The following is a 16382-nucleotide window of genomic DNA, read 5'->3' on the forward strand; positions in this document are numbered from 1 at the left end:
TGTGTATGGCATTGGGAAAAGGGAATAAAGGAATCAACTATAGGTGATTGGTTGTAAAACTATTCAGGTGGTCGAAGCTACCCTGCCCTTATTTGAAAAAAAAGGGGGGGAGGTACCTCCTTCTTACAGAGAAAAAACTTAATAGTATTGCAATGTTAGGGGGTTTCAGTTTAAACCTTTGCCCTCTTAAAACTCCGAACCCCTTCTTGGTACCGCAGTCCCCAGGATAATCATGGCAGTAAGACTATAGAGTAATGGCACCTCCCTGCCTTTGGCTACGTTACGCTCTATGAGAAATTAACATGGAGTGCCACTACTCTATATAGGGGCAAAAAGAAAACCCAGTCTGGCGTTTTTCGTCCCCCGTTTAACATTCTTAAGCTATCCCTACCATCAACGGTCACGTGGCGCGGGCATCATCCATGGGGGAGGGGGGTTTGGCGAAATTAAAGGAAGCGTGGCTTCGTCGTTGGTGCGGTAACGGATGGGGGAAAGGGGGACTAGAAAATTCGTTAGAAATAAACTGAGTTGCAAGCTTTTTCGCCTAGGCGGCAGCACATTTTCTCGGCGTTTGGAGCTACACAGGAAAGTTTCACTAAAGGGGCGCCAACCGAGCAGAGTTCCCCTTTAAGCGGCTCGAACGGAAAATTTATTCGAGTTTAATGCTGCTTTATTACAACATTCAATGGATTGAGATTAAGTGTTAAAAAAGTGTGGAAAATATTTTAGGTCGTATTTGCAACTAAATAAGAAATAAATGTAAACGTAAAGAATGTATACACCAATGTTTATTACTTAAATTGCTTTATGTTTACATATTTTCAAAGCGTAAAATTAGGGCCGTTTGTCTATCGGAGATCCCACGAACTCGTTTCAATTCCTCTTTCAGACATTTTTTCTTTGTTTTTTGTTTCAAAACCTCACCTTCTAGACCATGAATCTTACTAACGAGATCTGGAAATGAAGGGACCCCTTTAGTATCACCTCCAAAACAAACATAAAGCCCCTTCACCTCTCGGTTTATAAATTCTTATGGTGCTCAAAATGATATATGCGATATTAGAAAATAACTTACTTTGGTTTTCTTCAATCAACTTTGTAGCATCCGAGTTATTTGTCAGTTCAAGTTTGTTTTTCAGATCCTTAACCCTCTTTTCATAATAGTCCATCAAATCTGCATTCAAAACGCTAAGTTTCAGACAATGGATAAATCTTTAAACAGACGTCCATACCCAATATTTCTTTTCTTTTACTCTCCATTTTTGCTATTTTTAGTTGTAACACCGTACAGTTACTGCATCCTGGTTTGCTCTCCTGCCTATTTTCCAAATGTACTACTTCTAAAACAAGAATGATTATGGGCTTCATTTAAAGAAGTGTAGACAATTCATTTACTTAATTTGCTTTACCTTCATTTTCACTCTGGATAGTAGTTGCATTGGCAATCATTAAGAGTTTTTCCATTTTTGGCTCACCCATGGCACGTTTTTAAAACCTACTGAAAGAATATCGAAGTGTACCTCTCTCACAGCTATAACGTTTTTCAATGACGTCGAAATCGGTTTAAATGTATTCTGGTATTTTAAGAACTGTTTAACATCTTAAACGAAGACGTTTCTTTAGACTTATGATTAGGGCATTTCTCACAACGTGCCAAATTCATTATTGCAACCGTTGAAGCCTTAGCATCTACTCATAGTTTCTCGTTGTGTTTTTGGATTAATGAACAATAAAAATATAGTTTTATGGAGCGTAAAAGAAGACTTCGTGGAAGTGAAAGCGACGAAGATGACCATGTTAATAAATTTCGTCCCTCTGTTTTTGATTCTAAAAGTATCTTTGATGATACATCATGTTCGTCGTCAACTTCATCGACAAGTACTTCTGGTAATTTTGTTTATACGCTTCGCGATTGATTTGCATAAACTCTTGGGCCGAAATTTGTGTTAAACACGCTTTGATGATAATCCTGTTTAGACTCTATTAGAGAAAACGCATATCGATACGCTGATTCCGAAGAAGGAGAGAACGAAATTGAGAACGAACCAGTCGAACTGCAGGACAACATTGCAAATAGGTTTCAGAATGAAAACTTAGAAGAAGAACGAAATGATGGCAACGTCGAGCAAGGAGAAGGAGATCTATTCCTTGATGATCAGGTTCACCAAGAGCGAAGTCGAGAAAATTCCCCTCATCATTTTAATCGAGATTCCGAGTCTAATTCTGAAATCTCAAATGAAGATGACGGAAGTGGAGTTGAACCTATGGAAGGAGTGCTTTCGGACAATGCAACAGATAGTGACGACGACCAATACTTAGGTGGGGAATATGAGTCTGATTCACTTGACGAATCGATATATATCGGAGCGCCAATAACAATTAAAGAAAGCCTGCTAAGTATTCTGCTGTTTTCACTGAAGCATTCTCTGACCGGAGAATGTTTATCAGATCTACTAACATTAATTCATCTTCACTGCAAAACACCAAACCAGTGCATTCGTACAAAATATTTCTTTACGAAGTACCTCAAAGCTAAAGACTTTAACGTACAACAAACAACGTTTTGCAAAAATTGTTGCAACGTTATAGATAGAACCCTCGATAATGAATCGTGTTTAAGTTGCGATGCCAATGTAAAAGATAAAAACAGCACTTGTTACATGGTAGAAATACCACTGAAGTATCAACTTCAAAGTCTCTTTTCACGAGAAGGGTTTTTAAGGAAATTAGAGCATCGATTTCGCAGAAATAAAAGTGACCCCAGTAGTATTGACGACATATATGATGGGGATGTTTACAAGAGGGTTAATCAAAATTTAATGAACGATGGCATCCTGACTATTACATGTATGTGGTACACAGATGGGGTTCCATTGTTTGAGTCTTCAAATGTTAGTATCTGGCCCCTATACCTAACGATAAATGAATTGCCATACCGCGAAAGAGTTATTTTGAGTAACATCCTTGTACCAGCCGTTTGGATAGGCAGTAAGAAACCTGATATGAATGTTTTTCTGAAACAGCAATTCGATCATATAAGGGATTTAAGTATCGGGTATGATGTTTCGATTCCTGATAGGGTTGACCCAATAAATGTTAGAGCTTTTTTAGTGGCGGGAACGTGTGATTTACCAGCAAAAGCTGCTATCCTAAATATGAAACAGTACAATGGAAAGTATGGTTGTCATTTTTGCGAACAACCAGGGGAAACACTAGAACTAGCACCACCTTTTGGAACAGGAAGGAAACACATTTACCCCTACGATGTGATTCGTAAAAATGGGCCCATTAGAACTCATGTAAATACCGTTGAATATGCTAGAAATGTTATTGCATTAAATGAAAGCGACATCATGGGGGTAAAAGGACCATCTCTTTTAACGTCTTTAGTCCCGGACATAATCTGGGGCACTGCTATAGATGTAATGCATACTGTATACCAAGGGGTTACCCGCAAGCTTTTAGGGTTATGGTTTGACACAAAATACAACGCTTTTCCTTACTCTATTTCACGGTTTGTTGAGATTGTTGATTCCCGACTATTACAAATTAAACCCCCTACCATGATTCAGAGAGTACCGCAGTCAATTTCAAACCTGTCACAATGGAAAGCTTCCGAGTTGAAGAACTGGTTGCTTTATTTTTCCATACCGGTTTTGCATGGAGTTATGCCTTTAGAATATTTTAATCATCATTTACTATTAGTTAAATCTATTTACAATCTTAGTATGGCTACTATTACTAAAGAAACTCTGATCGGCACGGAAAAAATGTTATGTTCATACGTTTTGTTATTTGAAAACTTATATGGCAAACATAATATGTCGATGACTGTCCATCTACTACTTCATCTACCCCAAAGTTGCAAATGCTTGGGTCCACTATGGGTAACGTCCTGTTTTCCGTATGAATCAATAAATGGTCAGCTACTAAAATTTGTCCATGGAACACAATCATCTGGAAAACAGATAGCTGACAAAATTTGCTATTTTTTTAAACTTCCAGATTTAGTTAAAGATTTAGAGCCGTTAACACCTTTATCCATATTTTGTAACAAACTGGCGTGTCACGTTCAAAGATTGCGACAAAATGACACAATTTCAAATATGATGCACGTCATAGGTACATATAAAAATATTTGTGTACTCCCAAATAACGTAAGGTTTTTCCTATCTACTTTTGGTCCTGTTGGCGTATGCAAATATTTTTATAGATTGAGAATTAAAAACACGCTTTATGTTGCGAAAGGTTATGAAAGAATGAAAAGACATAACAACTGTTTCATTGCATACCAAAATAGCGACGGTGGCGTAGATTATGGAGAAATTATTTCTTTTCTTAAACACGAACCCCCCTTCAACCGAACCCCAGAATATTTTGCTATTGTTAAGAAGCTGATAGTTGATGATTGCTTTACAACGGTTGGAGACCTAGCCTTCCTAGATTGTAGACTACATCACATAAAAAAGGTTGTTTACACTAGAAATGATGGCACAGAAATACTTTCTGTCAATAATATTAATTCGCAACTGATTTCTGTTTGGGTTGGGGATGATATGTTTCTAAATGACTTTGTTAACGTTTTGGAATATGAATAGATCATGAATAAACAAAGGCATCTAAAAATATGTGTATTAATTACGTTCTTTGATGATGAATTTCTGCGTCCATAAGGAATTGCAGCTTACGGCGTTATCCTTAACCCTGAACCTAGGCGTCTTTAAGACGTCTAAACGTCTTAATGTTAGACCGGACTGAAGAACCTCTTGGAAAGAGAAAGAATGAAGACCTCTAAGTTGGTCTACAAGGGCAACCGATATTAGATGTCATCTGTAACACTGAACATAGGCGTATTTAAGACGTCTAAACGTCTTAATGTTAGACCGGACTGAAGAACATCTTGGAACGAGAAAGAATGAAGACCTCTAAGTTGGTCTACAAGGGCAACCGATATTAGATGTCATCTGTAACACTGAACATAGGCGTATTTAAGACGTCTAAACGTCTTAATGTTAGACCGGACTGAAGAACCTCTTGGAAAGAGAAAGAATGAAGACCTCTAAGTTGGTCTACAAGGGCAACCGATATTAGATGTCATCTGTAACACTGAACATAGGCGTATTTAAGACGTCTAAACGTCTTAATGTTAGACCGGACTGAAGAACATCTTGGAACGAGAAAGAATGAAAACCTCTAAGTTGGTCTACAAGGGCAACCGATATTAGATGTCATCTGTAACACTGAACCTAGGCGTCTTTAAGACGTCTAAACGTCTTAATGTTAGACCGGACTGAAGAACATCTTGGAACGAGAAAGAATGAAGACCTCCAAGTTGGTCTACAAGGGCAACCGATATTAGATGTCATCTGTAACACTGAACATAGGCGTCTTTAAGACGTCTTAAACATCTTAATGTTAGACCGGACTGAAGAACCTCTTGGAAAAAGAAAGAATGAAGACCTCTAAGTTGGTCTGTAATGTAGGGAATCCAGAATTGCACTTGGCTTAGACCATGCAAAGACGTATCATAAGCCTTAAATGGATCTTAAATTAAGAACATCTAACAACTAAAGCTAAATAGAGGTCTTATAATCGCCTAAAACAAACCTTCGATCATCCCTATTTTTAACTTAGACCAATCAAGAACAAAATAAGACTTCTTTTAGTGTTTAAAGTGCAAGAATAGACCTTGTTTAGACCGATTTATTTTCGTAAGGGTAGAAGACAAGCCAGCATGTTAGGGGCGCCACAGAAGCCAACATTTCCATAGAGCTGTCAATGTGAAGGCCAACTAATGCCTTGAGCGTTTTTGGCTCCAGTTTCGCCGCTAAATTGCTGGCTAATCTTCTACACACCTAAAATTTAACTTGCCAAAGGCAGGAACCAATTAAAATTGGTCCAAGAGGGCGAAGCTAAAGCTAGCCTTAACTAAGGTTAGTGGGCCTGTCAACTCCACCCCTCGACTATGGGAGCATCTAGTGGTATTGATTTAAATTAATCCACAGCCGAGATCGACTTGTTTTAAATGGTTGAGTGAATACCATATCCCAAAAATCAATTTGGTTGCTATGGTAGCGGATTTTGTTGTGTTCAAGTTTCACATGTTATTGAAGAAGAGTTCCGTATTCTTCTGTATGGGTCTTAATTTTTAGTCGAAAAATGTGCACTAGAGGGCGTATTAATCTGGATCGAAACTAAATGCACGGTATAGATACATATTCCTTCTCTAACGTGTAAGATAACTTGTGTTCAAACGTGTATATATTAAACTTATACCAAGGAAGATGGAGATAGGGAAGTTTGGTCACTATAGGAATCTCTCTTCACGAAATGTAGCAGGTCACATGACTTATATTCGGCGGTTGTTTGAACTGCGCAGGAAACCGGTAGTGCCGCCTATCCTCAGCACGATGTGCGGCGCGTGCGCACATGCACAATTGCACATCCAAGAAGAAAACGGGATTTTTGGGCGACCGGAGTTATAGCGTTACACGAAACTTCCCTATCTCTATCTTCCTTGCTTATACTTCTTAAAGGGAGGGTGAAGTGGAAAATCAAGTGATTTTTTATCGATTCCTCTACAGATCAGTCTTCGCAGTGAAACATCCAGGAAATATCTCCGAATGATTTCAAAATTAAAATTAGGTTCAGATTTTCTGAATAATTGGAAATAAGGACCTCCGACCAATCGCGTTACGCCCTGCCTTCTTTATAATAGGACCCACGCTTTGGTTTCGTTTTGCCAGTCGGCAGTGCTGCCAATCCATTTAGGTATCAATTGGTTAGCAGTTTAGTTTGAATAGGGACTGGACTAATTTGGTTGACAGTGCTTTAGCGTCTTGTCATTAGTAAAAACTATCCATAATTGTGGCATGCCCATAAACGATTATATGTTTCTGTTTCATAGTTGATAAAATTGAACAAGGAAAGAACCCTTCTGGAGAACAGAGTAAAAGCATTGTTGGTTAAAGCGCATCCACCAGAATTGGCACAAGTTGAAGAACTAAAGAAAAAGTTACAGCAACTTGAACAAAAGGTAAAATCCAAGTTATGAAGCTAAATTTAGAAATTAGCAAGCACTATCTTTGCAACTTCAAATATGAGTTAACTATTTTATTAAGACTACCGGAAGAAAACCGGATGAATTGGAAGAATTGAAAACAAAAAACAAAATTTTTGTGGATAAAATATATCAACTAGAAAAGCAGTTGGCGAAATATACAGTATCCAGAGAGGTATAAACGATGAACTAAACCACAGACGACAAATGCTTTTAACTACTATGCATATGTTAAAATATAACCATTATTTTTAGACTATGGCCCGAGCCACTAGAGATATTTTCAATGATGACCCTTCAGTCAGCTCCTCTGTTAAAATTAATAATCTTCAAAAACATGCAAGGGTTTTGCATAGCTGTTAATTTCAGAACTGAAGCGCATATTTTTAATTTCCATTTTGTCAGGTATTGAAACTGTCGGAGGAAAATTTTGAACTAAAGGTTGAATTGGAGCAACTGAAAATTGATGTTCCTCGTTACAAGGTGCAGATATCTACCTTGGAAGGCTTAATCAATGTTCTGAAATCAGATTTGAAGAACAAAGAAGCCATAATTGAACAGCTCTCAAATGGTGAACAATCAAATATCAAAGTAAAATAATTTCTTTAATGTAATTATTGCTAGTCCAGTCTAGATTGGATGACATGTACACGTCTTAAAAAATATGGGGTGTTCCAAAATTTGGTAGTAGGAAGAAGTATAGTGGGTTCTATGGGCCATTTTGAGTTGAACGTTTTCTGTAACATTTTGAACCAAGGGCCACCGTTTTCAAGCTCTGATTAGAGTTTTTATGGATGACCCCTTAACTATAAATAGCATTGTCCTTCAGTTTATTAATCAAAGGGTTATCCTTAAGACCATTCAGGGCCGGAAATAAGAAAACTTCTTATAGGACATGTGTCCAGTGACGTCCCCTTTGACTGGAAAAGTTATAGGACATTGTCCACTGGAGTGTGCAAAAATAATGTCGCATCTTCATAGTCAAACCACCCCTTTAGTGCTTAGAAAAATTATGGGACATTTTATTGGACAATGTGCTTATTTCCGGCCCTGAGACCATTAGTTTATAAGATATGTTCCATAAGTTTGTCACTGGTTACTGAGCCCTTGCCGTGAAGTGACGTAGGTGAAACATCATAGATTCGAGGTAAAGCGACGCCTGGTGAGGCGCTGTCAAAGGCTTAGTACAAACTAAATAGGAAGATGGACTGCAAAATTAACCGAGTGTAGTCAATTCTCGCTTGTCGTTCTCGAACTAGCTCGAGCTGTAAAGCTGGATTCCCACTCGGCAGAAAACACGACGGAAACTCGGCGTTTAGGGCTCGACGTAAAAAATTTGGCGTCGACCCCGACGGAACTTCGGTTTCGTCGGACAGAATCGCGGTTCTATTTTTTCGGTCGTGTTCGGCGTTACGCCGGTGTCTCAGCCAATGAAATTATCTCACTGACTACGTCATAAATTTCAAGTGCGCACTCATACGCGAGATAGATTTTGTAGCCGCCATTTTTTTGTGGTTGACCAAGGCTTAGCTTAAACATGCCACCAAGAAAGAAAAATGAAACTAATGGAAGTTAAAGGAGATTAGATGTTAATAGGAAAGAATTTAGTGAGGAGGCTAGAAAATATCCCTTCTTGTACGATCGAAGCGACAAGGGGACAAAGATAAAAATTCAGAGTGCGAAAGAGATGTTGTGGAAATCACTCAAATCTGCCCCGTGACCCAAAAATATCTACCGCCAAACTAAAAATTCAGCCGTAGTGTGAACGGTCTACCGCTGGACGCCGGCGTAAGTTAAAATTTCTACCGTCGGCTGCGTCATTTCCGCCGGGTTTTTTCAGTCGAGTGGGAATCTAGCTTAAGTCTTTAGCATTACGAAGTATAAACAGTGTTATACTTATGGAACATATCTTATAAACTTATTCATTTAGCATATCAGCCTGATTTAAATTTGAAACATTTGTTAATACAGGAACCGAAAATACTGGATCAATCGCAGAGTGATATAAATGATAACAATGTTGATAAAAGCGACAAAACCGCAACCCCTAAATGTGCAAGTAGTGCCAGCATACATAGATTGCTTGATGTCAAAACTAACAAAATTGCCTCGGAAAATATGAAACTTCAACATGAAGTTAAAAAGGTATGTGTTTATTTGATAACAACATCATAGTAGCAAAGCGCGGGTCACGTGGTTCCCCTACAAGTTGACTTTCCTCCTGAACTCCGGGTTTAACTTGGCAAAGGCTAGTGGGGTGGGATTAAAAGTGCACTTTTAAATCCCGCCCACAAATGCCTTCGCCAAGCCAAAACTGAAGTTCGTAAGAAAAGTCAACTTGTAGGGGATCCGCTGGACCCGCGCTTTGCTTCAAGAGAAAATAGGTGAAGAAGTTGTCAATTAATTTATCTAGTGTCAACGTGAAATTGACCAATTATCCAAGCGGAATAGAACGTTAACGGAACAAAACCGTCGAGTTTTAGACGCGCTTGAAGAAAAAGAGAAACTAATCCAAAGTTTAAAGCAACAAATTCCAACGCCACATTCCATGCCTCCGCGACAATACAAAACTTACGTAGTTACCAAGATGTACGAGGAAAAAATATCTGGTCTTGAAAAGGAGTTGGAAGAATTAGTAAGTGAATTAAGTTTGGCAGTCTTAAAGGCCTTTACAGACGATAGAACATTTTGACTCATTTAGATGAGTCAACTTGAGTTGAGTAAACTAGTTGGGAGCAGTGGGAAATGAGGATAGTTTTTGAACCAGTCCTTTGGACCAGTGACCCCCATATCGTCCAAAATAATAAAGTGGTCCCTTGGACTGGTCCCACATTAGTTTTCGTATAGATTTGAAATTGATAAACTGGTCACGTGGACCAGTAACCCCCACTTCTTGAACTTAAAAACTAGTTCAAGCATAAGAAAATAATATATAGCTCCCTATAAGTATGAAACGTAGTACATTTTCATCCTACAGCATTTGCTCCCAAATTTGACGAGCTTACGCTTTTACGCCCCGTGGGAGAAGTTTCGGTACTACGAGTAAAAGGGGGGGGGGCGAAACGGCCGCCGCCACCTAAGATGTCCGCGAAAGGCACGATGGGCCGGGGAAATATAGCCGCGCCCGTAGAGACACAAGATACTCCATACCTCGTACCAGTATAGGCGCTGGCCTCGTTCGTCAAAATCTCGCACCATCTATTATTTATTATGATAATTTTGACATGTACTTAATCAGTTATAATTATCATAATAATAACTTATAGACCTTTAACTATTTAAGTACAATATAAAATTTGAAAATTTTCTGAACAAATATTTCATCTTTTTAACGCCAAAAACTCTTAATAGGTGGCATTAGAAACTTTTTACAAATTTCAATGGAAGAAAATGCTGTTTACATGGCTTAAATGGAGAGTTTCATGCTTATGGTTCAAGCTATTAATAAACTGATTTTCTCGGACTGGTTGGGGACAAGTTGAATCACCCAGATTAAAACTTGATCACTGACCAATTTTTGCTGACTCAACTTTTTGACCCATCTACTTGAGTCAAAAGTCCTTTATTGGGAGAGGCCAGAGTGGTCCGATTTTCATCTCTTGGCCCACTCCCTATTTTCAAAAGAACATTCTAATGCAATATATCGCCATATAATGAAATGTGATTGAAAATATTTTATTATAGAAGAATAAATATCATCGGGTATTCACAGTAACAAAAGAGCAGGCGGAAAAAGAAGAACGTTTAAGGATGGAGATAGCTCAGTTAAAAATTAAGGTAACAAATCTTTTATCATTGTACACTTTTCTGAAGGTGCACCATACAAGCCTTTCTTTAAACTCCTTTCGCGGAAGGGAAAACACCCTTAGTCTCTGCTTTTAAGTCTGGCAACATATGGATTTTTTTGTGAAGGTCTATTGGTAAACACATAGTGTACAAAAAATTTCAAAATGTTAGTGCGACATTATCGTGTTACAAGCAATGTATTAGGTTTCAACATGGACACACGATAAAACACATACATTCAATAGACATTTTTCCAAAAGGGGGCCGCAGTATCATGTTATCATGTGCTTTGATATAGGGTTAAGACAGAACATCTGGTGTGAGCATCCAAAAATGTTAGATAGGCTTCAAAGTTGCCAATCCACCACATACCAGATGTTCCGTCTTAAGAAGACAAGGTGGTCTAACACTAAACTGCATTTTTCATTAAGATTGAATCTCTTGAAAAATTTTCAATGGTGGATCCTGAAGACGCCATTAAAGCCCTGAAAGAAAAAAATGTGGAGCTGGAAAATGAAAATCAAGAACTACTAGGAAGGCTTTTACATCATGAACCGGAATTGATAAAGGTATTTATTAAATCATTTCCCCCAATATTGTTCCAGGATTTTGGTCGAGTTTTGCTAACACATCCAATCGCCCAACATTGTAAATGCAACCATAAGTTTATGCGAAGCCTCCGAAATGATCTAGGCCCGTGCGTGTCGATTTTTATGTCGGGAAATATCCAGTTTCATAGAGGAAATGCTTTCACCCAATATGTGTACTAGATGGCGCTTTAATGACCGTTGCGAAGGGGGTCTTCCATAAATTGTCGCTGATATTTTAGGGGCCAATTATAAAATTTTATGAAAGAGAAAGGTTTCACCCTTAAATTAAAGTAATTGTTTTAAGGGCTATTTACTTTTTATTGAATCTTTTGGTTAGATTGTGTGGACAACAAAATTAATTATGAGATTTTAACATCGTTGTTTTTTTAGTAAAACAAAACTTCTTGAAGTTGCTAATTCACAGTTTTATTATACCATAAGAGTTTTTTTTACTCCTTCGTAGCCTTTCATTTTTTTAACCTTAGCTTTTTTATCCTTTACTTCTTTGGAATGATTGTTTAATAAAGGTCTTCGGATATTTTCTAAAACGTTTTTTTTTACTATCCCCGACCTCGGCTTCACCGGTCTACGTCTATGCCTTGCCCGAATATTGTAGCAGTCGACGGGATCACGAGGCTGAACTTATTTTTGTGTTACGGTACTAAAAGCGCCCCCAAGCGAGAAACAGCGAACTAAATTAGTTAAAAAAATATTCTCGCTTCGCGATAGGCACTATAGGGCTGCAAACTGAAAAAAGTCATTCCCAAAGCCTGCCAACTCCAATGGTAAAATTTTCACAAACGCCACTGCCACCCTAACGCCATTGTTATATTTTCAACTCCTCCCTAACGACACACTAAAGTTCATTTCATTTTTGAATCCCTGCCAAAGCCAATTGTGAAGTTTCACACGAATTCCAATCCCTGCCAAAGCCGATTGACAGATTTAAAAATCTTTCCAATCCCTACCAAAGCCAATTGATAAATTCAATAATATTTCCAATCCCTGCCGAAGCCAATGTGAAATTTGACAATTTTTCCAATCCCTGCCAAAGCCAATGAGAAATCCGACAAGTTTTCTAATAATCCCTGCCAAAGCCAATGAGAAATCCGACAAGTTTTATAATCCTTGACCAAACTAATGAGATATCCGACAAGTTTTCCCATCTCTGCGAAAGTTAATGAGAGCTTCAACAAACTTTCTTACTCCAAACACAAAGCATTTAACCTAACCAATTTTCATTTATATTTACCCCAACGTTTCCCAGCCGGCCGTGTGGTATATTATGAACTTATACAGGGTGGCTTCGGTATTTGTGGCCAATAGCTTCTATGGGATAGTATTATTCCACTGAAAATAGTATGTTTCCTACCATATTGTGTTGCAGGATTGATAACGTGAATAATAGATATGTAATGCAATAGACTGCTGTAATCGAAATAATGTTTAACGTATTGCCTACAGTTTAAAGGCAGGGTGAATTAGAAAATAATGTGATTTTTATCGATTTTTCTACTAATTATAAGACCAGTCTGCATAGTCAAACATCCAGGAAACACTTCCGAATGACTTTAAAATTCAAATAAGGTTCAGATTTTAAGGATAATTTTAAAGAAGGTCCTCCGGCCAATCGCGTAACGTGCTGCCTTTTTATTAACAAAATTCTCGTGGCACGCTCCGTGTCTCGCGCCATGATTATCACGTCGCGCGCGAATTTTATCAAATCTCGTGATAAATTTCATTCAACACGTAACATACCACGAGAATTTTGTTAATAAAAAGGCAGCACGTTACGCGATTGGCCGGAGGACCTTCTTTAAAATTATCCTTAAAATCTGAACCTAATTTGAATTTTAAAATCATTCTTAAGTATTTCCTGGATGTTTGACTATGCAGACTGGTCTTATAATTAGTAGAAAAATCGATAAAAAATCACTTGATTTTCAACTTCACCCTCCCTTTAAACTGTAGGCAGTACGTTAAACATAATTTCGATTACAGCAGTCTATTTCATTACATATCTATTATTCACGTTATCAATCCTGCAACACAATATGGTAGGAAACATACTATTTTCAGTGGAATAATACTATCCCATAGAAGCTATTGGCCACAAATACCGAAGCCACCCTGTATATTATGAAGGTTTTAAAACGTTATCCCACTGCATTTTTTCAATTATTTTTTTTATAAACTCGAACATTGTTTATAATTGTAGTTTTCCTTTTTACGTTTAATCTAAGGCGACGGAAAAATTTATGACTCTCTAACTTAAAAAGAACAAATAGTTTTAGTTTCGTTTTCTCTCGCACAGCAATGAATTTGTTTGTTTTTTTTTGTGGAGGGACGGCTGTACCAGCCGCGACCGTCATGTGCCGTCTGTGTGGGGTTGAACACGGGCCACTAAACTAAGAGGACATTTCAGCTCTAGCTTTGCCTATACGAACGGTTTGCCTCTTCAAAGAAACGGGCACCTATGTGAGTTAGGAGGGGAAAAGGGGGTCGAACCGGAACGTGTAACACGTACCGCAACGCCATCTATCGTACAATAGATTAATTACACGAACTTTGACTCTTCCAGTCTGTCTTCTGCTACTATTATAATAGCCTGTCTCGCTTTTTATTTTGAAGTTTACTTCTTAATTTAACTCTATTATTTATAATGGGTGTAAAGCATTGTGTATTCCCTAACTGCAACAGTGATATTCGCTACAGCACTAAGCCTCATATGCAAGCAGCTTGGTTTTAAAATAAAACTTAACAAGTATATTGCATTCAATCGGTAAACTGGCTAGCAAAGTATAAGAACGGATTTACAGTAGATGACATTGGACCTAATACATTCCTGTGTTCTAAACATTTAAAAGACGATTTTTTTCAAAGCCAGCTATGTCTTAAAAAGACAGATGGTAAGCTTTACTCAATACTACTCTAAAAATATTGTTTTCCAGCCTCACTTGCCTTGTTACCGAAATGACGTAGTTCCGCTTTTTAAAAACTACCGCTAGAGGCGACACTAGTAAAAACCGTTTAGCTTGAGCGCCGTCCGATAGCAGAGCTGAAATGTCCTCTTAGTTTAGTGGCCCGTGGGTTGAACTTCATGCATCCCGCTTGCGCCAAAACAACCGCGTGGGAAATTCAAAGAGGAAAAATTTACTAATATCACTAATGCCACCCAACTCCAGTTGAATAAAATAAGGCTGGCTCTCAATGCCACCAACTCCATTTGGATACTATAAATGCCAACGACAGCCAAAGCCACCTGAATCCAACAATAATCCAGTCCCGACCGACTCCCGTATAAGTTTACGAAATATTTCCACTCCCTTCCGACTCCGTTCCATTTCAGGGATAATATTCCCAAAGCCATCCAAAGCCAAATTATTTATTTTACCCAACTCCAACTCCGACCAAAAATGAGGGAGTCCCGTGGCTTTCTATGGAGTTGGAGTTTTCCCAAAGCCTTTGCAGTCCTCTAATAGGCACGGGCCTAGATATCTCGGAGGCTCCGCTTTATGGTTGTGGTTAGTTTGCCACTAGATGCTCACATAGTCTAGGGGGAAGTTGACTGGTCCGCTAAGCCTACCAAAGGCTAGTGTTAGTTTTGCCCTTGTAGATGAATTCTGATTGGTTTCCTGCTTTGGTCGACTTTTGCAAACGTGTCCAATAGCTCAATGCTGTAAAAGCAACCATAACTTTATGGTTGTGATTTAGTTTGCCACTAGATGCCGTTTAAAGACCAATTTTACCTTTCCAAAGGCTGGAACCAATCAGAACTCGTCTAGGAGGGTGGAGTTATAAGTAGCCTTTGCTAATCTCCACCCCTCGATTATGGGAGCATATAGTGCCATTTGTTTAAACTAAACCAATTCCCAAACTTGCTTTAAGCTACTCTTAAATGAAAATAATTTGATGCCTTGCTCCATTAGGCCATCTGTGCAAACTTTAATTTAAGTCATAATTAATATTATACTGATTTAAATATTTATCTTTTTCAGACTAAAGAAAGAGACACAATATACGAGACACTATTAAGAGAAAATGCTGAAATGAGAGTGCAAATAAGAATAAACGAATTAAAAGAAGATACCTGATCTCCTACTTGACTAGTCAGTCAGATAATTCTCTCGAAAAACTATTTTACATTTTCATATTGCCAAAATATCAACTGTATCATAAGTTATTAAAATATTTTCCATAAGTTTGTCACTGTTTACTGAGAGCTTGTCGTGAAGTGACGTAGATGAAACGTCATAGATTGTCGTAAAGCCACGCCTGGTGAGGCGCTGTCAAAGGCTTAGTACAGACTAAATAGGAAGATGGATTGCGAAACCGAGTGTAGTCAATTCTCGCTTGTCGTTCTCGAACTAGCTCCTAGTAAGTCTCTAGCATTACGAAGCATAGGTAGTGTTATGCTTATGGAACATATCTTATAAACTTATGATGGTATGTATAGTCTAGTCATCCGACTGGTGTGTCAAGACACCTGCACGTGTGTCAACTCCGTCCGTTATAAAACTAGTAGCCTGGTCTCAAATATCATAATTTATTTGAAATACAAATATAGCAGCAGTCAGCAGTTTCAAATTACTACATGGGGTAAAATTCATTGATGATTTCAAGAAAACAAAATTTGTACGGGATTCCAAAGTAAATGTCAAATAAAAACTTGAAAATCTTGTGCACCCTTCATTTTATTTTCTAATTTCTTATAAGTAAGTGTTTATCTGCTCACTAAATGTTTTCAGATAATTATTTTTTCTTTAAATGAAGTTTGGTATTTATCTAAATCATACTAGACTGATTATAGCTGAAATCTTTTAACCATTCTAAATAAAGTTTGGGTTTCTTGGTTAGTTATTTCCTCAAAGTCAGCTAGAACCACTTGACTTTAAATTTCTACCATTGTAGCTTCATGCTGTGAGCATTAGCAATCATCAACTTCG

General features: G+C 38.0%; 3 protein-coding genes across 4 annotated transcripts in view; all 3 read left to right on the forward strand.

Annotated features, from left to right (window-relative positions):
* Positions 1-7468, forward strand: part of LOC149681523 (centrosomal protein of 290 kDa-like) — a 249160-nt gene extending 241692 nt beyond the window's left edge. Inside the window, exons 43-45 of the mRNA XM_089834228.1 lie at positions 6908-7036; positions 7122-7235; positions 7316-7468. Of these exons, the coding sequence (XP_089690354.1) occupies positions 6908-7036; positions 7122-7235; positions 7316-7423 (351 nt within the window). The 3' untranslated portion in view covers positions 7424-7468. The remainder of the gene's footprint in view (positions 1-6907; positions 7037-7121; positions 7236-7315) is intronic.
* Positions 633-5712, forward strand: LOC149681538 (uncharacterized). Its single transcript, XM_089834227.1, has 2 exons — positions 633-1887; positions 1978-5712. Exons 1-2 carry the CDS (start codon positions 1746-1748, stop codon positions 4596-4598), a joined length of 2763 nt encoding a protein of 920 aa, XP_089690353.1. The 5' UTR covers positions 633-1745; the 3' UTR covers positions 4599-5712.
* Positions 7469-7489: 21 nt separating the features above from the next.
* LOC149681539 (uncharacterized) lies at positions 7490-16125 on the forward strand. 2 transcript variants are annotated; one of them, XR_016365439.1, is made up of 7 exons: positions 7490-7631; positions 9032-9205; positions 9474-9695; positions 10745-10837; positions 11278-11415; positions 15435-15813; positions 15893-16125. XR_016365439.1 is itself a non-coding variant. In XM_089834229.1 (6 exons), exons 1-6 carry the CDS (start codon positions 7629-7631, stop codon positions 15528-15530), a joined length of 726 nt encoding a protein of 241 aa, XP_089690355.1. In that variant the 5' UTR covers positions 7490-7628; the 3' UTR covers positions 15531-16125. The 2 variants fall into 2 exon arrangements, 1 of the variants encoding a protein (XP_089690355.1); XM_089834229.1 differs by having other exon boundaries at positions 15435-16125.
* Positions 16126-16382: the final 257 nt, after the last annotated feature.

The sequence above is a fragment of the Phalangium opilio genome, unplaced genomic scaffold (genome assembly GCF_054372755.1).
Source record: "Phalangium opilio isolate 3A_F unplaced genomic scaffold, DU_Popi_V2 ptg000038l_1, whole genome shotgun sequence".
Taxonomy (NCBI): Eukaryota; Metazoa; Arthropoda; class Arachnida; order Opiliones; family Phalangiidae; genus Phalangium; species Phalangium opilio.